The sequence below is a fragment of the Telopea speciosissima genome, chromosome 10 (genome assembly GCF_018873765.1).
Source record: "Telopea speciosissima isolate NSW1024214 ecotype Mountain lineage chromosome 10, Tspe_v1, whole genome shotgun sequence".
Classification (NCBI taxonomy): Eukaryota; Viridiplantae; Streptophyta; class Magnoliopsida; order Proteales; family Proteaceae; genus Telopea; species Telopea speciosissima.
Genome location: NC_057925.1, coordinates 3,063,093 through 3,089,587, shown reverse-complemented (window position 1 = coordinate 3,089,587; position 26,495 = coordinate 3,063,093). Strand labels below are relative to the sequence as shown.

Sequence of the window (26,495 nt, the reverse complement as noted above, 5' to 3'; positions counted from 1 at the left end):
TCATATGTTCCCAATCTGCGATGGGATTTGCAACAGCTGGACGTCAAGAACGCCTTTCTTCATGAAGAGCTTGAGGAGGAAGTTTATATGGAGATTCCTCCAGGTTTTTCATGTGACAAGACTTATGGCAAAGTCTACAAACTGAATCGGGCATTATATGGGCTGAAACAATCTCCTCAGGCTTGGTTTGACAGGTTTCATAAAGCCATGATTTTTGTAGGGTACAAACAGAGTAATGTTGACCATACCCTATTCATCAAACGTTGAGGAGATAAGGTTATTGTTCCCATAGTGTATGTTGATGACATAGTGGTGACCGGCAATGATGGTGATGAGATCTTCCAACTGAAAGTTTTCGTGGGACGAGAATTTGAAACAAAGGATCTAGGAAAGCTAAGGTACTTTCTCGGGATTGAAGTTGCTCGTTCTTCCAAAGGCATCTTTCTTTCTCAGAGAAAGTATGTCCTAGATCATCTCTCCGAGACTGGTTTATTGGGTTGTCATCCTTGTGATACTCCTTTGGAAGCTACCACTCGTCTGAAGGAAAAAGATGGTGAACCTGTTGATAAGGGCCGTTATCAAAGATTGGTGGGAAAGTTTATCTACCTCTCCCATATTAGACCAGATATTGCATTTGCACTGAGTCTGGTCAGTCAGTTCATGCATGATCCCTACTTCGCTCATATAGTCATATGGCTGTTGTTCTTCGCATTTTTCATTACTTGAAGTCAGCTCAAAAGGGGTTCTTTTACCTATGCATGATCATCTTCGTATTGAGGCCTACATTGATACTGACTGGGGTGGTTCTCTTGATCGGAAGTCTACTTCAGGTTATTGTACGTTTGTAGGAGGTAACCTTGTCACCTGGCGTAGCAAGAAGCAAAATGTTTTGGCAAGGTCTAGTGCTGAAGCAGAGTTCCACACTATGGGACAAGGGATCTGTTAGTTATTGTGGCTTCAAAGCTTACTTCAAGACCTTGGTGTTCCAGTTCGTCTCCCAATGATGTTGTATTGTGATAACAAAGCAAAAATTAGCATTGCCCATAATCCAGTGCAGTATGACCGTACTATGCACGTGGAGATTGGCATACATTTCATCAAGGAGAAGTCAGAAAGTGGACAGATTTGTATGCCTTTTGTGAAATTAGGTGATCAGTTGGCTGATGTCTTCACTAAAGGACCGAGTGAAAAATTGTTTCATCCTAATTTGTTCAAGTTGGACATGTGTGATATCTATGTACCAACTTGAGGAGGAGTGTTGAGTTATGTAACCTGTAAGGGTATTTTGGGGTTTTCCCCCAATAGCCGACTCATTCATTAGAGTCAGTTATGTGGGGGCTTTATTGTAATTTTGTCCTCTTCAATTTTATTATAAATTAAAGGGCTTGGTAATCACATTGATTATCCAAACATTCAGTCTTAATACTGCTGTTAACAACGTTCAATTCATACAACAAACTAGTAGTGTGTAGCTTTTAATATGCCAAAAATCTGAAGAAAATTTGATGGGAATAGCTTACGAGAATGAAAGCATATGGCGAACTTTGGGTGCTGGAGGCATGTCCATAAACAAGGAATTTGAGAAGAAAGAAATACGCCTTCTTGCTTCTAAATTGGCTGGTACATCCATTGCAGACTCCTTCACTGTGAGTAAGAGATGAAGCCTTTTAATCTGCAAAGAGCAACATGTTCAAAAATTTTGGAGACATACAATTGATAGGCAGACAACAAACGATATTATCAATATAAATTGCCTTCTCTTTCCAAGCTTCAGTGTCTTCAATTGGGAACCTAATAGCTCCAGGTGAAGCAAATAACTGTTTTTGTTGATCAAGGGGTGTCATCCCTTCTTGCCTCCCATAAGATCCACCATGGCTTGACTCTTGGATACTAAAGAAAAGTAACAACCACATAAGAACAGCATCTACATTTTAACATACTTTAGGGGACAGTCAACATGAAAATAGTTTACCTAGAAATCTGGTCCTCCATTATGTCTCTTGTCACAACCTCCAGCATGTCCTGGAAGCAAATTACAACCTTTTCCATATCTTCATCTTTATTGTTTTGCTGTAAAAAGTGAACCATTCAATTAGCATACCTCACCAAATCAATGTTTTTACAAGAAGAATGGAAACCATTAAGAATATGTACCAAATATTCGATAAGCTCAACAAAATGTCCATAGAAGGTTGGGAGTGCACTCATCTTCAATTCACTTATAAGAGTGTCAGCTGCTATGTGCTTGTCAACTTCACAGAATATATCATTTATAACCCTGGAGAGTGGGATCATAGCATGACATTAACAAGAATATCAAAATACATTAAGGTGAAACTAAGACATAATCTTTGCCAGACAAGGAATATGATAATGTGAAGGCAGAAATGACTTATTTGTTCTATAAAATGGGATAGAAAATTAAAATCCAAAAAGGAAAACTTTGAAGGGTAGGAGATTGAACCTTACTTTTTTTCTTGATCCCCTTGGACAAGATCGCTGATAATATTTCTAAATGAACCATAGCACTCACAAACAGCACAATACATATAGTTGTCTGCATTAAGTCTTTTCCTCAGCTCACGATCCTTCCCGTTGCTATCTTTAGCCATATCTAATGCAATTGGGATCTATAGTACATAAAGAGAGGAAAGATTAAAGGAACTGTTTTCACAGTTTCAGAGTGTAAACTGACATATAACTTGAGTAAATGCAAACCTTGCTAGCAAGTAAGAATGGAGGCCATTGGATAAGTTTTAAATCACGGTCAGCCCAATATGGAACCAGCAACAAATCCTTTTCCCTGAAATTTCAAGAAAAACTAGCATTTGAATAAACGTTTCTCCAATTTCAAAGCAAGGTTACATGGGTCAACTGTTTTTGGTTCAAATAGTCTCAAATTAAGAACATAAAAAGGTATCAAGTAACAGAAATATGTTCTAGAAACAAATCTATTATACTGAAATTTCAGATAAACGTAAAGAGTCTGAAACAAATATTTTATGAGTCTTTCAATAAGTTTATACCCATCAGCAATTTCATGTTCAACTAGTCTGAAGTTAGCAAATACAAACAAAGGGTACCAAGTTGCATAAATATTTCGTAGCAACAGTACCTGTTACTGATCAGATCTTCCTCTCTGAAACTTTCAACGATTTGGTTCCACAACTGAGCAAATTTTGCTCTCTCCTTCTCTTTATTAGGAGGGATCTGAAAAAACAGTGTAAAGTTCAACAAAGCCACTTGAGTAAAACAAATTCATCACTGCTTGATTTCCGAGATAAAGTAGCCTAGAGCACCTCAGCAAATTTCCGAGATAAAGTAGCCATCAGCCCTTTCTTCTTAGATGTTTCACTCTTCTCCACTGGAATCAAGGAGGCATTAAAAGCACCCGGCAATGATTGAAATCTGGATCTTAGCATTCCTAAAGTTCGAATCTGGAATAGGATAAAGGTTTAGCAGAGGTCTAACATAAACATAAAACCAGTGTAGAACATCACAGAACTTCTACCCCAGAAATTGGTTCAAAAGTATGCACAGGGTCTCCCCCCCCCCCCCCCAAAAAAAAAAAAAAAAAAAAAAAAAACTATTTTTAAAGGTCCCAGTCTTCCAAACATGATGATTTCTTATAACAATTTCCAAAGCAATCTCTTGATACATGGCAATGTAGAATTGAGCTGAAAATCACATTAGATCAAGACATACAGAAGATATCCACAATTTGGAGGCAACTGATAATGCCACGTGGCAGAAAAGCATAATATTTTTCTCATAGTACTGAAACAAAAAGGGCGTACCCAGTGCACAAGCCTCCCGCCACTGCGGGGTCTGGGGGAGGGTCACAATGTATGCAGCCTTACCCCTGCTTTCGCAGAGAGGCTGTTTCCAGACTCAAACTCGTGACCACTTGGTCATAATGGAGCAACCTTACCGTTGCTCATAGTAGTGAAACATTCCACCAAAACTTGTTTCACTGATATGGCCAAAACGATACAAAACGCAAACATAAATGCAAGATTGCAATTGAAACAAACAGAAGTCCTTGATTCCATGGCACCCTGTCCCAATTTTTGTTTTAATCACCAAACCATTTTGGAGCCAATTACATATTTGAAGGGATTGTGGAAGATGGAGGTTTAACACCTTTTTTTAGGGTTTTAATATCACAGCAAGATAAACTCTAATATTTTTTCTTTTTTACTTTGTTAGAAATGAGGAAATCGAGCAACAAATACATGGGTACTTACAAAATTCATCCATTTGCAGAAGTTTTAGGATTGTTGGATTAATGCAGAATAAAATAGGAGAAACCAAATTTTTGGAAGAACTAACTTGTAAAATATTACATGGGTTATTAATGTAGTCCTAGATAGATAGGGAATCTACTAGGAGCCAGGTAACTTAGGATCTCACAACCTGCTGGCCGATTGGGGCAGGATTGGAAAACTAGGTTAGATTTAGCTAAATTGGATTGGATCTTATTTAGTATAGGTAGGCAGGTTTTTAAGAGTCTAATGGTGTAGGTTTAGTAGGGTTTGAATGAGGATTTGAAATTTAGGAAATTAGGGTTTCGGGTTTTGGGTTTTGGGTAAGGTAAGTGAGGTGAGTTTTAGAGTTTAGGATGGGAATTTAGGGCCAGGGTTCTGATCGAGTCTTCCTGTTGAATAATGTACACCAGAATACCGTGGGGGTATTCTGGTCTTTTTACAGTTTTATGTTTATGTTTATATGCTGCCTAATTAAGTCAGCTAAGCTAGGGGTATTATTGTCATTAGGATATAATCTTTCACATTATAAATAGGGAAAATTACCAGATTAGCCAACATTGGGTTTTAGTTTACAAAATTAACCATTCAGTGTTTATGTTAACGGAACTAGCCAAATCGAGTTTCACTATTACAAAAATAACCAAAATAGTACCCCACCCTCATCACCACATTTTTTTTGACATTTTTGTCCCTTTCCTCTTCCTTCCCTCGATCACCCCATGACCGGCCAACGCTGCAATTCTTCTCACCCAAACCCCACCTACTGGAGGCTCTGGCCAGTCGCACCGATGAGACACCTCACCTCCGGCTCCTATTGCCCTCCTTCAACCCACCCTAACCTGCATCCCATCTCCTGCGATGAGTTGAAAACCACATTGACACATTGATGCCCTTTTGGAACAGAATATAGCAGATTCGATCATGAAAATGGTGGAATCTAAGGACTTCCTACAGATTGTTGGTCGGTGATGGTAAAAGACCGGCGGTGAAACACATTTAGAATAACGCGGAATTAGGCGTTTGGATAAGCAACAAGAGTAGGGCGATGCTGAGGCAGAGGAGGGGAGGAACGAACACGAGGGTTCAAGGCGGAGGCTGAGACACTGAGCCCACTTTTGATGATTCTGACCAGGTAGTGTATAAATTCTGAGTTTTTGTTTATTTTATTGTTCTTACACTTGAAATGTTGGACTGTGTTGCTCATTATCAAAGTTTCCTTCAGTTTGCAGACTTGGATTGAACGGTTGTGTTACCCAAAAAAAAAAAAAAGGGGTTAAACAGTTGAAATCGACAATTTAAAGAATTGAATTTCCAAACATTCAAGCATTTAGAATGAATATTTGAAGCATTCAAACTTCAGGTAAATCCTCCTGCCACTTCGTCTAGTTTGTTCTTCTTCTTCCTTTGCATTTCTGCTCTTTCCCCTGTCCCCTTCTTGTTCATTTTTCTTCTTCCTCTGCATTTCTGCTCTTTCCTCCCCTAGCCCCTTCTTGTTCGTTTTTCTTCTCCCTCTGCATTTCTGCTCTTTCCCTCATCGACACTTCTTCTCTATTTTTCCTTTTTTAATAAAGTAAATACTGGGCTGTCGGGGGCCAAAACACCATGCAGTGTTCCTTGGCTCCTTTCTCCTCCTAATTCTTCCCCCTGTCCTTTGGTTTTGTTGATTCCCCCACTTGATCTTGGTTCTCTTCCTCTTTATTCCTTATAGTAATTTAATGTCTCAAAGAAAGGCATGAGTTTGTCTTCTTTCTCAAATCTGAAATTGGTGTCGTCGACTGCTGCAAGAGAGAATCCCTTTGTTCCATGCATCAAAATAGAAATCAGGAGGAAAAACTGTCTTTGGTCACACACAAAGATCCGATGGCGTTCTTATATGCCATCGAGAGGAGACCCATTTAATCTCATCTTCCATGGTTGATGATCTCGCCCTTGGCTTTGGGGTGGACATGTTGAACGAAGACGGTAAGGTTCAGGGGTAAAACTGTCTTCTGCTAAGGGAGGATACTATTTTGGATAGTTTTGTAAACTCGAACTTAAAACACTGTATTTTTGTTAACTGAAACAATGAATGGCTACTTTTGTAAGAGCAAACTTGATTTAGCCTAATCCTGTAATTTTCCCTTATAAATATAAGGCTTGGCTGATCAATTCGGATCAAGCTTGGAATCAAGAGGTTTTAAGTTAAGTAGAACAAAGACACAATATATGATGTGTAACTTCAGTCAAAACAGGAGAGGTGATGAAGTGGTGAAACTTGAGGAGCAAGAGCTACCACAAAGTGAATGCTTTCGATACCTGGGGTCAATCATTAACACAGAGGGGAATATAGAGGATGATGTGTCCCACAGAATTAAAGTAGGGTGGATGAAGTGGAGAGGTGCATCAGGAATGTTATGTGTTAGCAGAACCGAGAATGGGAGAATGGCTTGAATGATCAATGAGATCAGTCAAGCTCTCTATTTATAATAATAACAGATATTACAAGGGGAAACACTATTCACGATACTGTTCACGTGAATAGTGTCACAACCCTAATTATATTTCTACCCTTGCTCATAAATACATAAATAAAGAATAAATAAAACACCCAAAAGACCAGAATACCCCTATGGTATTCTGGTGTACATATTCCAACACTCCCCCTCAAGCTGGAGTATACAACTAAGTAAAGAAGCTCCAGCTTGAACTAATAAGAAAAAAAAATGCTAACACTCCAACATTCTAACACGCCCCCTCAAGTTGGCGCATATACGACACTAATGCCCAACTTGAACAAAATAGGAGTAACAGAGTTGTAGCAAATTCCATTCCATTGACACATAGACGGATGAATGAAGCTCCCAAATAAACCTTCAAGAACTTGAAATAATTGATCTTCAAAACCTGGGCAGACTTGATCAACAAAGTTTTCACCAATCTTCAATAGCTGTCCAGTGATGAATCTCAAAGTGTCATAGTGACGTAAAATCTTGAAGTGAAAAACTAGGGCAGCAAGCAGCGGAAACAACTGAATCAACCCAACTATAAATCCTCAAATAGGCACTATAGCAGCTCATCCCTATCCCAAAAAATCGATTTGTGTCAGGGTTTTGGAAAACCCTGAAAAGTAGAGATCAGTTGGGGTAGGGGTCTTCAAAAAAACTTGAAAAGGTGCAATATTGAGGTCAAGTGGTCCTTGTATTGGAAGAAAACAACCCACAAAAAATCAGCATCAACTGGAAGGAGGAATCCTTAAATCGATTGGAGTCAGGGTTTTGAAAAAACCCTAAAAAGGTGAGATCGATTGGGTGAACCAAACTGGAAAAGAAAAGAGAGTGTAGTAGATAGAAGAGGTAGATAGGTGCTGGAAAAGAAAGCAGAGGGAGCTCCAACAATGGAGGATCAGCCTTCATGTGAGGAATCTGATCTTCAAAATTCTGGAAAGCTCCAATATCGCAGGTATGGTTCCAGTAGTATCGATTAGAATTTAGGTTATGAAAAAAAAACAGATTGGGAGGAGGGCAGCAGCTAACTCATTGGATTAGGTTTTCCTCATTAGTGCTGCCCCCTTACAAGGATGAGAAGAAGAAAAAACAGAAGAAGGAGAAGCCGAGAGAGAGAGAGAGAGAGAGAGAGAGAGAGAGAGAGAGAAAGAGAGAGAGAGAAAGGTGGGAGAAGGTGATGGAAGAAAAGAAGGTTTTTTTCTAACCTAGATCAGAGAATTGGCTCTGATACCATGTAGAAAACCTAGGACCTGTAACCAGTAACTCTAGAGAGAAGAAAAGAGAGAAGAGAAGATGGAAGTTGTAAAATACTTGAATGAATTAATTGATAGGTAAACCCCTCTATTATAAATAGAGGGGAAATTACAAATAGAATAAACTAAGCGATGTGGGACTAAAACCCACATAGCCGACATAAACTAATAATATAATAAATAAACTAACCCCAAAAGGACCAGAATACCCCCACGGTATTCTGGATTACATATTCTAACACTCCCCCTCAAGCTGAATTGTACAAATAAGAGAAGAAGGAAAATCCAACTTGAACTAAATAAAAAAAAGAACTCCATAATAATGCTAACACTCCCCCTCAAGTTGGCGCATACAAGGTACTAATGCCTAACTTGAACAAAATAGATTTTCAAAACTTGGACAGACATGATCAATAAACCGGGACTGGAATGTCTTCCAAAAAATGCAGCTTTCAACAACCTTCAATAGCTATCCAGTGATGAATCTCAGGTTGTCATAGTGACATAGAATCTTGAAGGGAAATAACTAGAGCGGCAAGCAGCGAAAAACAAACTGAATCAGGCAGCGGAAAAAATACGATATCAACCCAACTGAAAATCCTCAAATAGGCAACAACCAAATATCTTCAATACTCTTCAATACTTCAATCTCCCCCTTACGGCAAACTCAACGCAATAACAAAAGATACCCAATAGCAATGGTGGAGAAAACCGATCTTCTATGTTTTGCATCAATGTTCCTACATGTTCTGCGTTCTGCAATGTCTGCAGGTGTATTGTACATAATCCCCCCCTCACGTGTAGTCCACGTGGACATAACAGAGATGATGTAAGAGATAGGGCAAAAACATAATATTCCAAAATTTTCCAAGAGGTGCTAAGGGTTATGAAAAAAGAAGAAATGGCAAATTAGAGAATACCATTATCGTCCAAAGTGGTTATGGGTATATGCCAAAGGTATGGGATATGAAGGGAATTAGAATTATTGAAAGGGAACGGTGTTGGAAAAAAAAAGGATGGCATGGCTGTAATTCGGTGGAAATCCATTTTTAAATACAAACCAAGTCAAAGGGCAAACTGGTAATAAATCAGAATTTTCAAGGGTCAATTGGGTAGTCAAATAGGGGAATGTATTAAAAGATAATGGCAGTTCCGTAAATAACCAGAATTTTGTAAGGAGCCCTTGGTAAATAAAAAAGTAATGGATCAAAGAAACATTGCAAATAACATAAAGTTGAATAAGGGATGGCATTCTGGTAAATATGGTGAACAGGTTAGGATTCCTTTGAAAAAAAACAAAGAAGGCCATAGGGTGTAAGAGTAAATAACTTCAAAAAATAAGGGTAAAGCTGGAAACTCAAATAAGGTAATGATGGCACATGATGACATGAAAATTTAGAGAATGGCTTAAGTGAAATAAAGAGAGAAAGGAGGGGTAATAATTAAAGGTAGGGTAATAGCATTAAATACCAACAACAAAGAAGCCATTCGTAAAAAGATACTTCACTAACACAAATAGAGAAGATGGGGGCAAACTTGGAAAATAGGCAATAAAACAAGGTGGAACCTGAAAAATAGGGCTTAACCGAGAAAGTGTTGGAGACCTTCACGGTATCAACTAGGGGTAATATGGGAAAAGAAAATGATGAGAATTTAGAATCCCGACTGTCTTCTACCTCTTGACAATCACGGCTCTGAACCAACGGAAACGAAGGGGAAACCAAGGGGTATACCTTCTTCAATCCGTCGATCAAGAGGAGAAAATCCGGCGGAAATCAATGTGGTAACCTTCGAATAGGAATCGCGACTGTCTTCCTCACAGTCACGCAACCAGCCACTGAGAAACCAGAATAGGAATTGTCTTCAACCCATTAACTTTCAAGAACCACGGAAGAAATAGCAGCACCAAATAGATAGAAGTAAATGGCCACAATGAAGAGGAAGTCTTATTCCTCATGAAACAGAGGCAGCAAATCAATAGCAACAATAGAACCAGGGACCGATTCAAATAGGCAGCAAGCAACAGAAGAACTGCAGATTTGATTCCACAAGTAAACCTTCGATAGCAATCGAAGTAAACAGCAGCAGCGATAGTCGATGAATCTATCCAAATAAAGTTTCCCACAGCAAGAATCACCCTGGAAACCAGAAATCGAAGAACTCAACCATAGCAGTAGAGCTTCTTCAACCATTGACCGTGGCAAGAGTATTGTAGTAGCGGCAGCTTATCACGTACCCAACAAGGAATAAATTCCTTAAATAAAAGCAGCGGCAAACAAGAACCAGATCCAAAATTGGCCAGAAAAAAGAGTTGTTCCCAATAATAACCTTGATCGATCTCCAAGGAATTTTCAAACAGAACAGCAATCGATTCCAAAAAAAACACACTAGAGAAAATAGATCTCCGAAAAATCGGATCTGAACCTGAGCAAATCAAATCAGCAACTCAATGTATGAAACCCTAGTTCTTCTTCTTCTTCGATGAACTAGGGTTTCTTTCTAAAAAGAAGGAACCCTAAACGACTCTCAAAACAGCAATCTTGGAGAGAATCAGTCACTGGTTGCCTAGCTCTGATACCATGTTAGCAGAACCGAGAATGGGAGAATGGCTTGAATGATCAATGAGATCAGTCAAGCTCTCTATTTATAATAATAAAAGAGATTACAAGGGGAAACACTATTCACGATACTGTTCACGTGAATAGTGTCACAACCCTAATTATATTTCTACCCTTGATCATAAATACATAAATAAAGACAGTAATAACACCAGCTATGACTTATGGGGCGGAATGTTGGGCAGTAAAGAAGAGTAATATAGACAAGATGAGTGTAATGGAGATGAGGATGTTGAGGTGGATGTGCGGCTAGATCAGGAGAGATAGAGTAAGGAATGATTGTATTAGAACTGATTTGGGAGTTGCATCAATACAGGACACGCTCCGTGAGAGCCGGTTGCGGTGGTATGGTCATGTCCAACAAAGACCCATGGATGCACCAGTAAGGAAGAGTGACCAGATTCAGCTTGATGGAGCTAAAAGAAGTAGGGGCAGACCTAAAATGACCATTGGAGAAGTGGTAAGAAAGGATATGCATGTGGTAGGGCTCGATCCTAGTATGACCGCAGATAGAGTTGTTTGGAGGACAAAGACCCATGTAGCCGACCCCTTGTAGGGGATTGTTTCTAGGATGCTGCTTTGACTACTGCTTCGACTTATACCTTTACTTATTTTCTTCTAACTCCCTTTTACTCCTTTTATTTCTCTTACTTCCATTACTGTCATAGCATCTATCGGATCCATGTAGCCAACCCCATTTAGTTGGGATAAGGTTATGGTTGTTGTTGTTGTTGCTTGACTAATCAATTCGATCATTCAAGCATTCCCATTAATTCTGTTTTGTTTAACACTTCCAATGATGGGGAAGAACACTCGGCCAGAGTTTGGGGCTGAATGGATGGTTAAAAGTGTTAGATCTGGAAATTCTAGAGTTTTAGGTTTAGTATAGGTTGGGGGAATCCTAGGGTTTGTTGATGGATGGGGCAGAGGTTGCTGTCGAGTGTAGGGGAGGTGGTAAGGCTGTTGTGGATGAAGTTTGGATGAGATTGATGGAGGGAATTGGACTGGACAGGTTACAGATGAAGCTAAGGTTTAGGGGATCGATGGTAGGTAGCTAGGCTTAGGTTGGAGGATCAGAAGAAGAAGGATAGTTGCAGGAAATTGTAAATAACTTACTGAATTTGCAGAGATCCAATAGCAGCAGCTTGAAGAGAGCCTCCCGATCTGAACAGATGCAAGGAGTCGATTGGAGGTCCACCAATCCCTTCATCTTGAGATCCACAAGGCACACTCACTGAGGAGGAGAGCAGCAGCAGCAATGGCAGCAGAAACTGAAAGCAGATTTTAAAATTGAACTGTGAGGGAGCCTCCCACGATTATTCTATTTATAATCAATGGCCAATGGCCTTACACCTATTCAGCTCAGGAATGGAATCCTAGAGCTGATTCCTATTACAAAAACAAGTCCTCCCTCTTTAGAAATCGTGGAGGGGGACAACTTAACTTTAAAACAAATAACTTAAAAGATCCTCTAAGGACCAATAGAAATAAACAAATTCTAGCCAATAGGAAAGAGTCACTTAAATTGAACCATGGTCTGACCGATTCAATTTAAGTTCTTAAAAAAAAACTAAGTATAGAAAAATATTAAGTATGGAAAATAATACTAAGGCTCCAACAACCAGCCCTAAGCTTAGGGCTTCTTCTTCTTCCGGATGCTTGGATCTGCATCAGTGTTAGGGCTCGAGAAATGAGCCATGAAAGGGTTAACATTTTTACAGATTGCAAAATACGGTGGGAAGGAATTCTATCCTAAGCCGGGTTTGCCTTCATGAGGTTTTAGGATTGTCAGGTAGAAGTAGAATGAAACAGGGGCAAGCATAATTTTTGGAAATTATTTTGGTCAGCATAAGGTACACCTTGGAAGGGTACCCAATTCGGATGTATGTCAATGAATATATAATTATATATTTCCATTTCCTAAGGCAAATCAACTTGAAATTCCATTGGCATATAATAATTACACAATTTTGGTGGAATTCTTTGATATACTACATGGCATTTTGGTCAAATTGATCGTCATCATATAAACAATCATGTTGGTTCACATAAAGACCTAGGCTGACAGAAGCTCCAGAAACCCACCATCCGACCACTTCTTTCCAGAAAGAAGGTTAACAATATAAGAATTATATATGATGCAAAACTGAAATATATACAGCCTAAACAATTTGATGTTGTATGAAATACTTTTTGTGGGTTTTCCTTATAAAAAAAATATTAGTGGTTAATGAACAGTGGACAATAAACATGGTGGCATCAGGTATGGTATAGCAAAGTGACTTAAGTGCAAACAAGACATGAGATTAGGCTTAGTGGTAGTTATTTTAAGTTCTAATATTTGCTTATAACCCTCAGGTGACCAAGAGGTGTCATGGGGTATACTTAGCTTCAAGGGAACATTTTGAAAAGAACCCAAAACGGATAAGCCAAAGAGAGATCCCTCCTGGCAATGAGCAAGGGGGATGGTTCCCACTATCTTGGAACCCTACTAGCTATAAGGGAAGAGAGGGAAAGAGGAAGATGGCCCAAGGCATCCATCCCATGCCCTACTAGGCATTAGAAAGGAGGACAGTTCACTAGCATAAAAGTGTAGGGGGGGAGAGAAAGGTGGTCCAAAGGCAGCCATTCAATACCCTCCCATGAACCTAGTAGAAATTCTAATAAAATTTTGTGATTTTGAGAGCTAAGTCTTCCTCCAGTCTTCTACAAATTTTCTCCAACCTCTGCCAATCACCCCACAACAACGGACTATTCTTTGTTGAATAAAGAAAATTATAATTCGGAGACCATGCTGTTCATTCCATCCGTTTTCCAAAATATTACATGAGAACGAAGAAGTTAGTGACTCAATACAACAACAACAACAGCAAACTCAGCCTTATCCCAACTTAATGGGGTCGGCTACATGGATCCAACAAAACAAAGTAGGGAAAACTAAGGTCTAAACAAGAAAAGGGGGATGAAGAGATGGGAAAAGATGGATGGGGAATGAGATGAGAAATGGAAAATAACAGCAAAATGAAAGATAAAAGTAAGAGGAAGGAAGCACAGCTCAGCAGGTCAGGAGAATCTCAGCTAAATGAGGTCTGCAACATGGATCCTTGCCCTCAATGCCAACAAAAAAAGGGTATACCTAGTGCACGAGGCTCCCACCACTGCAGGATCTAGGGAGGGTCATAATGTATGCCACGGAGAGGCTGTTTCCCAACTCAAACCCGCGACCACTAGATCCCAACGGAGCAACCTTACCGGTGCGCTATGGTCCGCCCCCTGACCATAGTTCTAAATCTCACCGACTCACCGAGATCTCAAATATCTTGAGAATCTTGAGCACCTCGAGACAAGATTACATACGAAACTTAAAACCTGCAGTGTTTCGAAAATTTTGGCAAAATCTCGAAAATCTCGGATATCTCAACCTGCTTGAGAAGACTATGATGTGGCATTCATATGTCATGCACATTAAAGACAATGCACGCCAGTTCCATCAGACCATATGTGGACTTGATACAGCATGTCATAATTTATATCGATAGACAGTCACAGACTCACAATACTATATTGTTGGGACATGGAAGCAAGGTTCTAAAACTCGGATCTTGGAACCAACTCGGTTCTGGGAAAAACCGAGTCGAGTCAAGATCTCGGAGAGTTGGTGTATTTTTTTTTTCCAACTCGAAGCCTCGTCTCGGTGGGTTTTAGACCTAGTTTGGGTTTGAAACTTGGTATTCGGCCTATTTTAGGCCATTTAAACACAATGACACTATCAGATTTTGTAAAAACAAAGTCCAAATATGAGTTTCACTTCGGACCATAGGTTGGTAGGCGATGATGTACTAAAATACTCAACTCTACACATAATTTTTTTTATTTTTTTTAACCCGAACTTAACTGGGACCCGGGCCAGCCCCAAAGCTTTATTAAATCAACCAAGAATAATGAATACAGGGGGGGACATTCCACCTTACCCCAAACCCACCAAAACACATTCGACTCTAAGGACCGGCAGGCCCTCCCTATCTTCCTTAATAATCTCTTGGAAGGTTCATGTGGGTAAATTACCCTGCAGGAAGGTGACCATACACCCTGTCTCACAAGCTTGCTTGGCCAACCAATCAGCAGCCCTGTTGCTTTCTCTAAACACAAACTCCACTGTCGCCTGAGTAGCCTGTATGAGCGCTAAAACCTCATTGAACCAATACCACCCTTTCCAAAGGCTGCACCTCCGAAGGAACACCATATTAACTATGTTGGCTGAATCTGAATTCACTACTACCTCTTTGAACCCCATCTCCTGGCACAATCTAAGGCCATCTCTCAAAGCTCTAAGTTCAGCTTGAGAGTTTGTGCACAACCCGTAGTAGTTAGAGAACGCTGCCAGGACAACTCTACCCGTATTTCTGATCAATCCTCCTCCCCCCCTCTCCAGGGTTGCCCCTGCACGCCCCATCCACATTCAGCTTAACTGAATGGGGGGGAGGGCGCCAGAAAACCGGAAGGGGGCGCAGACTTTTAGCTGGAACTGCCTCAATCGCAAAACATTGCAGGATTAATCTGTCTCTAACAGCCCCTTTCTCACCTTCGCCAAGATAGGAAGCTCTTTTACCAGTGCTTTAATGCGAGCCATAATCGTGATGCTGTGGCGCCTTTGTTCATCATGCTTCCTATTATTTCTTTCCCTTCAAAGCTCCCAAACAATCAAGGATGGCAAAGAACCCGTAATATAAGCACCGAGGCATCGCTTGCCAATGCATGCCACTGGGTAATCCCGCTTCTAACATCCTGGGTTGGAAGTACCTCAATATCGAACAGCCGAGAAAAAAGCCCACACCTTAGCGCAGCTCCGCCGAAATCAAGCAGTGGTCCGATGTCTCCATTCTAGGCTCTCCGCAGCACAGACACTTGGAAGCCATCGGGATCCCTACCGACATTAAGGCATCATCGGTTGGGATCTTCCCGTTCAACAGTTGCCACATGAAGAAAGCCACCTTTACCGGAAAGGATTGGTTCCAGACCCAGCTAGCATATGAGACAGCAGGCGACATGCTTCTTATTTCATTCCAGGCTGATTGGACGGAAAAGACACCATCACTTGCAGGAGTCCACACTAGAACATCCTCCCTAGCAGAGAGGCAAAAATCTCCTGATGAAATGTCATTCCTGATTGTTGTGTCACCGATGTGGTTCAGAACGTCCTGTTTCCAAGAGCCATCCTCTTCCAAAGCGTCTTTAAGGCGTAGATCCACATCAACCTGGAGGCCATTATCAACTGCATCAATCAACGGGACCAGCCCCAGACCAGTTATCCAGCCAGAAGAAAATCTCCCCCGACCCAAAAAGCCAGCGAGATCTGTCCATCAACAGCCCTTTGTAGGCCAAGGCATTCCTCCAAGACCTAGGCCTAACCCCTGTTGGAACCATCAGGGATATATGAAGGCCTTTAAAGAACTTGGCCCTAAAAAACTCACTCCAGAGAGAGTGGTCAGTCAAGAGCCTCCAAATGCCCTTGAGCCTCAGCGCCAACCCCACATCCTCCAGTAACCTCACTCCAAGTCCTCCCTCCTCCGATGGCCTGCACACCTTTTGCCAGCTGACCTAGTGCCTCCGCCTTCCCCACTTCATGCTTCCCCAAAGAAAGTCGGCAAATATGCCATACATTTTTCGCAACACAGCCTTCGGAGGATCCATCGTGGCCAAGACATGAATAGGTATAGAGGAGAGGACATTCTTTAAGAGGGTGAGCCGGCCCCCTGCTGAAAGCAGCTTCCCTTCCACCCTGCTACTGATCCTGTCCACCAGCTTATCAAAGAAATTAATTTTCAGCCTGCCACAGAAGAGAGGAGCCCCTAGATAGGTACTAGGCAACGTCCTCTGCGGAAACCCCGAGATCGAAGCCACCATTCTGGTTTGCAACTGCGTAGCCCTGGACCCAACCACAAAACAACTCTTCTGCTTGTTGACCAGCTGCCCCGAGGATCCTTTGTACCTGCTAAGAAAACCCATGATCTGCTTTAACGAGCTTTTCAAACCCCTAGTGAAGATTATGGTGTCATCTGCAAATAGACTATGGGAAATCCCAGGGCACCCTCTGGGGAGTCTAAAAAACGAAGCATGCCCCTCAGTGAACAGCCCCTTCAGACCTCTACTCAACACCTCCTCTGCCAGTATAAACAGGGCTGGCGAAAGCGGATCCCCCTGTCGCACACCTCTGGAAGACTTGAAAAACCCAGACTGTTTGCCTCCAAGAACAACAGAGAACCAGCAATTCTCTACTGTCTTCTTGATCAGAGCAATCCAGCTGCCATCAAACCCAAACTTTGCAAGGACCTCCCAAAGAAAACTCCACTCCAGCCGGTCATACGCCTTGGCCATGTCTAGTTTGTGAATCACATTACTACCCCTAGCTCTCTTGTTCAGCTCTTGGGGCATCTCCTGCACAATGGCAATGTTGTCATGAATACACCTTCCCTGGACAAAAGCCCCCTGCTCCTCCGCCACCAATAGAGGCAGGACCTTTGCTAGCCTGGTAGTAATGAGCTTCGCAATAATCTTATAAGAAAAGTTGCACAAACTGATGGGCCTCAAATCTGCCATCACCTCCGGATTGTCTTTCTTCAGCACCAAGACCAAGTTGGCAGAAGTAAAGCTTCTAGGCAAGTCCCCACCTTCAAAAAACTCCTTAACCGCAGCCCACACATCATTACCCACTACCTCCCAACATGAAGTAAAAAAATACCCCGTGAAGCCGTCTGGGCCTGGCGCACTGTCACAGGATAAAGCAAAGACCGCGTCTTTCACCTCCTCCACTAAGGGGGTCTCCAACAGCATAGCATTATCAGCATTCGAGACCAGCGAGGGGAGCAAAGAAATCAAATCCTCGTCCACCACACTGCCCTAAGCAAGCAAAGCATTCAATTAATAGTTAAACAACTTAAATAAGAATCAGAAATGTTAAAGTGATATATCAAACTGTTTAACAGTGTTACAACTATCATCACATAAAATGACTTTGAATCAAGTGTTCAGTCCCCACTAGTTTCACATAGTCTTCCCATGACATAGTGTTGTTGTAATGTTGCATATAGTGCTCCACAGCAAGCATATAAGAGTTCTGTCGATTTAGGGAAGTAAATACATAGTAGATGGGTCATTTCCATGTGTCAACCTGAGATCCGAGATCTCGACGAGATCTCACACTTATGGGACTCGCTTAAGGTCTCGTCTCATTTTTTCCAAAAATCGAGAAACTCGGCGAGATCTCGGGAGTTCTCGAACTATGCATGGAAGACTATGGTGTCTATGATATATGTATTGTTCACTATACTTGGGTGTCTATTTAATATGCATTGTTCACTGTACTTTATAGTTTTTACTTTAAGTCCTTAACTGTTAAATAATTATTCAATATTATGTGTCTTCATCCATTATTGCATAATTTACTTGTTTTATTTGCCCATTATATCTCATAGCACTCGAACAATCTGTATTGGCAAATATTACATAAACATTCAGCGTTTACTGCCAACCAAGGGTGCAAATCCAAAGCACAAAATTGGGTGCTTTTTTTTTTTACAATTTGAAGATTTAACTATGTTCATTAAACCTAAAACAAGCTTCTCTTAAAGTTTCGGAGCTAACTATGGCCATTTGCCCACCAAAACAAAAAAAAAAATGCACTGTCTCGCCGAGATCTCGAGAATCTCAACCTGGTCGAGACACCTCCTCGAGATGAGTTTTTGAACCTTGCTCCTAACTCAATGCCAACAAATGGCAATTATTTGAGTTTACCGTTTTGTGTTGGTGACTAAAATTTGAAGACCACAAATGCATTACAGCATAGGAAATATTTCAGAAAGAATAAATGAGCTGCGTACAGCATTAGGAATATGTTGTAAAGTTGTCATACCACAGGTGTCTTATGTAATGTCATGTCTTATGGTTAGATAAGATAAGTAGGGGCAGATTTGTCATTGTACTGTTTATTGCTTTATTATATAAGATATACACTGCTCATGGTTGGGTATTCTATTCCAACCGTGAACCCTTCTCCTCTCTTCTTTCCGTTAGCGGCAGCGGAAGCGAATCGATTCAAAATCAAGATAAAAAATTTTAAGCACAAGGATCTCATTGAATACATGAACATCATACTAACCTTGATGGGGATGGAATGGTCACCTAGAACACACAAGTGGTGTGTTCCTCCAAAGGAATGCAACACAAGGTCACGAACACCGAAACTTGCTTTGCTCTCCAATGGCCAAAGCTTGAGGTTGAAGAAGGAGACTCTTCTCTTTTCAAGTCTCAACTCTCTAAAATTATTAGCAATTGAGAACTAACGATTAGTTCTTAAAATTGACCTAAACCTTCTCTTTTAAAGAGAATGCTTATTTTGGAGATTACAATCTAACGGTTCAAATCGTCCCAAGTGGTGTGATCCTAAAGGGTAGCCCTTTCAGTTATCCATATTTGCACATAAGGAAACCTCTACAATAAATTGTTCCTTAATTGCATAAAAGGACATCTCTACAAAAGGTGTAAACTGAAAACCCCCAATCGGTAGATGTTTTATTACACTTTCTCCTCACACTACTAACATCCATAATAGACCCCCACAACCATGGAATAAAATTCACCGCCACTATTCCGGCCTACTATAATTAATCACGAGAGTATCTAGGACTTTGAATGGCCGAAAAACATTTGAAAACTATTTTCAAAATAATTTAATTTAATAATAATAAAATAGAATTCTCTTTTGTAAACACTTTGCAAATACCAAGGTCTTGGATTTGGCACAATCAAATCCGACAATACTCTTTTGGATGTTCTCCCTATACGAGCAGTGAAAACCCTATTGAGCATCACATCTATTACTATCCGGATTGCATACACCGAGCAGTCAATATATAGTTAGTCCTTTCGGTAGACATCAACCATTGACTCACCACAAATGCACACAACAAAAATAAAATAGCAAGTATCTCCCAGGTATGAAAAAAGTAACTACCAGAGATTCCCGTCACAAATCAAAACACGGTGGTGAATAATCCAAGAATCTCTGTGGATCAATGTTCAACACTAGATGTGTCCGTATTTACATTTTTGCTCAATCCATATTGAACGAATGTACAATACGGCAACCATAGAACAGATTGCCCAACTCTGTCCAAAGTTGTGAACAACAAACGATATAAAGTGGGCAGTTGCACTAAAGAACAATTATAACAAGCACATAATATTAGTAAATCAATTAATTAATTTAATCAAATTAAATCGAGTTTGATGGACACACATCAATATGTAACATATCCAACAATTTCTTCTTCTCTTCATCTTCTTCTTTCTCTCTCTTCTTCCTCCAGGTTTTCTACTTGTATAATTGCTGTGGTTTTATGCTTTGACATTGTAACATGGTGGCATCATGGCATTAAGATCCAGTAGTCACCAACTCCTTTCTTGCCATGACAATTTTTTTTCACTTTCGCCATTGTGGTTTCATAGCAACCTATGTTGTGGTGTGTGCCTTTGAAGTCCTGGTTGTTACACTATGAAAAACTAGGGTTTCCTACAGGATTGAAGAGTTGTTTGGGATAAAGTATTGTTGCTGTCCTGTGACTGCTATTTTTCTTCTATGCACAACTTGCTAACTATAGAACCAAAACTTTTACTACTAATTCCCTTAGTGAGAATATCAGCTAATTGATCGCTAGGTTGAATAGAAGGGAGACAAATGACTCCTTGTTCTAGCTTCTCCTTGATGAAATGACGATCAATTCGCCAACGCTTGCGCCCCTCTCTCTCTCTCTCTCGGGTTTCTTTCTAGCGCTACCGAGAGAGGGAGTTCCGCCTCCTCTCTTTTCCGCCACCCTCGGTGGTGTTTTTCTCCACCGCCGAGGACCCTTTTTTTGCCCTCTTTGTTTGATCTGCCTTTCTCATGCATTAAAAAGGGCAGAATCTCTTCTTTCCGTGAAGTTTTTTTAGATCCTTGAAGATCTAATTTTTTTCTGGATCTGTGAGTTTTTATTCCTCTTTTTGTGAAGATGTCGAATACTTCCTCAACCACCTCTGGAATTGAAGGGCAAGTTCGCACCCCTAACGGCTTCCCTATATTCCCTATTTGCTCAGTTCGCTTGGACGGTAGCAACTTTCTTATGTGGTCAAGGTCTTGTTATCTCAACACCGATTCCCATGGATATTTGGGTTATCTCAATGGTGCAAAAGAGAAACCCCCCCACTCCAGGTCCTGAACAAGATAAAGGGAGTTCTTCTAACTCCCTAGTGATATCCTACCTTCTCTCAAGCATGATCCTCAACTTGCTCGTGGCTATCTCCTGTTAGATACAATTGCAAAATTTGGAAGGCTGCTCAAGAGACTTTAATGTAGTCCTAGATAGACAAAGGGTCTACCAGGAGCCAAGTAACCAGGACCTTCCAACATTGCTGGCCAATTGGACAGAATTAGGGTTTTGATCAAATTCTAGGGTTAGGCTTGGGGGAATGGAGTTGGGATTTATTTGGTAAAGCTAGGCAGTTTTTAGGAGTCTAATGGTATAGGTTTAGTGAGGATTGAGTGAGGTTTTAAAAATCAGAGAATTAGGGTTTCGGGTTTTGGAAAAGAAGGGAGTGATGATTTTTAGGGTTTATAGTGGAGGGTTAGGTCAAGGGTTTGGATCGAGTTTCCCAAATAGAGAGGGGGATGTTCAATCCAAATTTGAGAGGTTTTTGATGGCTGGTTAGGTCTGGGCAGGTTTTAGGGTTTTGGGGTTTTAACGGAGGATGAAGGGGATTAGGATTTAGGGGTTAGGATGGGCTGAGTTTGGGATCAAGTGGAGGGGATGACCTGCTGGAACTATGGTGTGAATTTGGAGTGGTTCTGATGGTGGGATGGAGCTGGACAGAGTTGTGACTGTCCTAGGGTTACGTGGATCGATGGGGGTAGTGATGGCTTAGGTTGGAGGATTAGAAGAAGAAGGATAGTTGCAGGAAATTGTAAATAACTTACTGGATTTGCAGAGATCCAAAATAGCAACAGCTTGAAGCAAAGAAAAGCCTCCCGATCTTAACAGATGCAAGGAGTCGATTGGAGGTCCACCAATCCCTTCACCTTGAGATCCACAAGGCACACTCACTGGGGAGCAGAGCAGTAGCAGCAATGGCAGCAGAAACTGAAAGCAGATTTTAAAATTGAACTGTGGGGGAGCCTCCCATGATTATTCCATTTATAATCAATGGCCAATGGCCTTACACCTATTCAGCTCAGGAATGGAAATCCTAGAGCCTGAATTACTATTACAAAAACAAGTCTGCCCTCTTTAGACATTGTGGACGGAGACAACTTAAATTAAAAAACAAATAACTCAAAAGATCCTCTAAGGACCAATAGAAATAAAACAAATTCTAGCCAATAGGAAAGAGTCACTTAACTTGAACTGGTCAGACCATGGTTCAATTTAAGTATACAAAAAAAAAATTAAGTATAGAAACTGAAAAAATAGAAAACAGAAAATTAAACTAAGGCTCCAACAATCAGCCCTATTTCTAGGGCTGTTTCTTCTTGCGGGTGCTTGGGCCTACATCAGACTTATTCCTAGGTTGGGAACGATGCCCAGGTCTTTGAATTGGGTAAGCAACTTCATGAGACGAAGCAAAAGGAACTCAGTCAGTCCCAATACTATTCTGAGTTACGTTGGAGTTTTATGATACTTTCCAGGCCTCTACCCCTGAAGATGCAAACAAGTTCAAGAAATGAGAAGATAAATTCAGGGTGAATGATTTTCTTGCTGGTCTCAATGTGGAGTACAATCAACTCCATGCACAGGTTCTTAGTAGAGATCCTTTTCCCACTCTGGAGCAGGCCTATTCCTTGATTCAACTTGAGGATATTCGCCATGCTGCCATGCTGCCTCCTTCCCAGGACCGATCGGCACTTTTGTCTGCCCCTCCTAGGCAATCCAAAGGTGGTTCTTCTCGCCCTAGTGATCGTTCTGAACATGAACCTCTTAAATGTGTGCATTGTGGGAAAGAGAGACACACCAAGGAATTTTGTTGGAAGCTTCATAGGCGCCCTTCTGCGTCTTCTACCAAGGCTCGTGGTCGTGGGAAACCTTATGCAAATCATACTGAGACTACCACAGTTGACACTCCACCTGGTGCTGCACCTTCCACTTCTCAGGATGAACTTACCAAGCTTCTCCGTCATTTCGTAACCAAGCTGGACTCTACCAGCCCTGCCAGTTCTGCTTCCGCTTCCTCTTCCACCTTGGTCCCTTCGGATTCTGCCAATCCATGTATTTCTTTTTCTGGTATTTGTGCATCCACTATTTCCCAATCATGGATTCTTGACTCTGGTGCCTCAGACCATATGACCGGTAAGGCCAATTTTTCTCCAAATATTCCCCTTGTTCTGGTAAGGATAAGATGTGCATTGCTGATGGTTCTCTTTCCTCAATTTCTGGGAAGGGGTCCATCACATGCTCTCCTACTCTGACCCTAAACTCGGTTTTGCATGTTCCAAACTTTACTACAAATCTCCTTTCTATTAGTCGTCTCACTTCCGACCTTAATTGTAAAGTGACTTTTTTCCCTTCTTATTGTCTCTTTCAGGATCTGGTAATGAGGGAAACGATTGGTAAAGCATACAGTGGTCTCTATTTGCTTGATGCTGCTACCCCTCCTCTTAGTCATGCTCATCCTACAGTTGTCGATCCTGCTGTCCCTCCTGACTTATTACTTTGGCATAGACGTTTAGGGTGTACCTATAGGTATTTTAGTTAAAGCTTTTCCTAATTTATTTTCTAAATGTAATCCCAAGGATATCTTTTGTGATGCTTCTGTTTTAGCCACACAAACACGTTCTTCTTATTCTATTTCAAATTCTCGGAGTACTTCTTTTATGTTAATTCATTTTGATGTGTGGGGCCATGCCTGATGTTCTTCAATTTCTGCTTATAAGTGGTTTGTTTCTTTTATAGATTGTCATGCTCGGTGCACTTGGCTTTATTTACTCCACCATAAAATGATGTTTTCCATTGTTTTCAGTCCTTTCATAATTTTGTGCGTGCCCAGTTTAATGCCCAAATAAAAATTCTCCATAGTGATAATAGCAAAGAGTACATTGATGGGGCATTTCAAGCTTATCTTGCATCTCATGGCATCCTCCATCAGACCAGTTGTGTTGATACACTGGCTCAGTATGGGGTGGCTGAACGTAAGAACATGCATTTACTAGAAGTGGCTCGTGCACTGATGTTTGAAATGAATGTTCCTCATTTTTGGAGTGAGGCTGTTTTGACCGCTGTGTGTTAATTTTCAGCTCACCCGTGAAGGTTTTCCAAGGAAACAATGCCTTCACTGTTCAACTGAAGGTTTTTGGTTGTGTATGTTATGCCTGAAATCACCAACACCCTGTTAAATTGGAGCCTCAAGGATTGAAGTGCATTTTTGTGGTTATTCCCCTACCCAAAAGGGGTATCGATGTTACCATCCTCCCACTCGTCGGATGCTTGTCACTATGGATGTGGTTTTTAATGAAGTTGTCCCATGTTTTTCTCCGGCCTCTCCTCAAGGGGGTGATTTGGTTGGTGCCGAGATGCCTGATATGCTTGACATGCCCATTCCTATACCACCTTCTAGTGATGTTGATCCTAGCCCTCCTGTCCAGGGGGAGACAACACCACCTGCTGTTACTGTTCCACCCAAACCTCCTATTGTTCACACATATCATCGGTAAAGAGACACCACTATAGCTGCTCCAGATACGTCGGCCCCTCCTATATTGGATCCATCTTCTCCAGGTATTTCTTCTTCATCTTTACCTATTGTTTCTGACCCTTCTTTGGATTTACCTATTGATCTTTGTAAAGGGATTAGAACTTGTGAACAAAATCCTATCTCTCAAGTTGTTTCGTATGAATCTCTTTCCCCTTCATACCGTGCCTTTGTTTCCTCTTTGTCCTCTTTTTCTCTTCCCAAAAATTGGTAGGAATCTCTTCGTGATCCAAAGTAGAAGACAACCATGTTGGAAAAAATGCATGCTTTGGAGAAAAATGGCACTTGGGATCTAGTCCTTCTTCCTTCCCAAAAGAAAACGGTTAGCTGCAAGTAGGTGTTTGCAGTTCAGCAGAATTTGGATGGGACTATTGATAGGTACAAGGCCCGGCTGGTTGCTAGAGGGTTCACACAAACCTATGGTCTCGATTACCGAGAAACATTTGTCCCTGTTGCGAAAATGAACACAATACGTGTTATATTGTCTTGTGCACTTAACCTTGGATGGGAGTTACAACAATTAAATGTTAAAAATGCTTCTTACATGGGGAATTAGAGGAAGAAGTTTATCTTGATATTCCTCCTAATTTTGCCACTCAGGAGAATCATGCGAAGGTATGCAAACTGAAGCGTGCCTTAAATGGATTAAAGCAGTCCCCACGGGCTTGGTTTGGCAGATTTCATGGTGCAATGCTCTCAATTGGCTACACTCATAGCAATGCTGACCGTACTCTTTTTATCAAGAGAACTGGAACCAAGATTGCTAATGTTATCGTCTAAGGAGATGATATTGTGGTTACGGGCAACGACAAGGAGGAGATCTCTCGACCAAAGGAATATCTTGGGAAAGAATTTGAAATCAAGGACCTTGGCCTATTATGGTAATTTCTTGCAATTGAAGTTGCCCGCTCTAGCAAGGGGGTATTTCTCTCTCAAAGAAAACATACCTTGAACTTATTATCCGAGACAGGCATGTTGGGCTGCAAACCATCCGATACTCCTCTTGAGGCCAATGTTCATCTTTTAAGCAAAACCAGTGACCTTGTTGATAAAGGGAAGTACCAAAGGTTAGTGGGAAAGCTAATCTATCTCTCCCATACACGACCGGATATAGCTTTTGCAGTTAGCTTGGTCAGTCAATACATGTATGACCCTTATTCTTCTCATTGGGATGTTGTGATCCAGATTTTGCGATACTTGAAGGCTGCCCCAAGCAAAGGTGTTTTATTTTCTCCACATGATCATCTACGAGTGGAAGCCTTTACCGATTCTGACTGGGGCAGTTCTCCTAATGATCGACGATCCACTTCTAGTTATTGTACATTTGTTGGAGGCAACCTGATTACTTGGCGAAGCAAAAAATAAATAGTTGTTGCCCGATCAACTACTGAAGCTGAGTTTCATGCCATGTCCTATGGTATTTGTGAATTGATGTGGCTCCAAGGGTTGTTGAAGGACTTAGGTCTTCCTACATCTTTACCTATGATGCTTTACTGTGACAACAAGACTGCGATAGGCATTGCACACAATCCAGTGCAGCACGACAGAACCAAGCATGAGAAAATTGATCGCCATTTTATTAAAGAAAAGCTAGAACAACGTCTGATTTGTACTCCTTTTGTCAAGTCTGGAGATCAATTGGCCGATGTTTTCACCAAGAGTCTTAGTAGTAAATATGTTGGTCCTCTTGCATGCAAGTTGGGCATGTGTGATATTCATGCGCCAACTTAAGGGGGAGTGTTGTAATATGGGGTTCAAGGGTATAATTGTCCATAGGGTTTTATCTTGTGTTGCCTTAGGGGCTGTAATGTCATTGTACTCTTTATCTTATTATTATAAGTAAAGAGTGGTCTATGTCTCTCTGACACAAGTCACAATTTCCAAAGCCATCACAACTCCTGTCAGTTCTGGTGATCAGCTGGGTGATCTCCTTACTCATGCCTTGTCTCGTAATGCTTTTCTTAAAAGCTGTTCCAAGCTAGGTGTGGGTGATGTCTATGCTCCAGCTTGAAGGGAAGTTTTAGAATAAGGGGTAAAATTGTCATACCGCAAGTGTATGTCATGGTGTTGATGCAGATTTATCACCAAACTAGGCTTCTTTTA

General features: G+C 41.1%; 1 protein-coding gene across 3 annotated transcripts in view; it reads right to left on the bottom strand.

The window, feature by feature from the left end:
* LOC122641811 (callose synthase 3-like) overlaps positions 1 to 26,495 on the bottom strand; it is a 66,468-nt gene that overhangs the window by 20,728 nt on the left and 19,245 nt on the right. For all 3 annotated transcript variants that reach the window (XM_043835116.1, XM_043835114.1, XM_043835115.1), the window contains 8 exons: positions 3,300 to 3,437; positions 3,116 to 3,210; positions 2,719 to 2,803; positions 2,470 to 2,630; positions 2,155 to 2,278; positions 1,973 to 2,070; positions 1,755 to 1,890; positions 1,521 to 1,672 (listed from right to left, as the gene is read on the bottom strand). In XM_043835116.1, the coding sequence (XP_043691051.1) occupies positions 1,521 to 1,672; positions 1,755 to 1,890; positions 1,973 to 2,070; positions 2,155 to 2,278; positions 2,470 to 2,630; positions 2,719 to 2,803; positions 3,116 to 3,210; positions 3,300 to 3,437 (989 nt within the window). The remainder of the gene's footprint in view (positions 1 to 1,520; positions 1,673 to 1,754; positions 1,891 to 1,972; positions 2,071 to 2,154; positions 2,279 to 2,469; positions 2,631 to 2,718; positions 2,804 to 3,115; positions 3,211 to 3,299; positions 3,438 to 26,495) is intronic.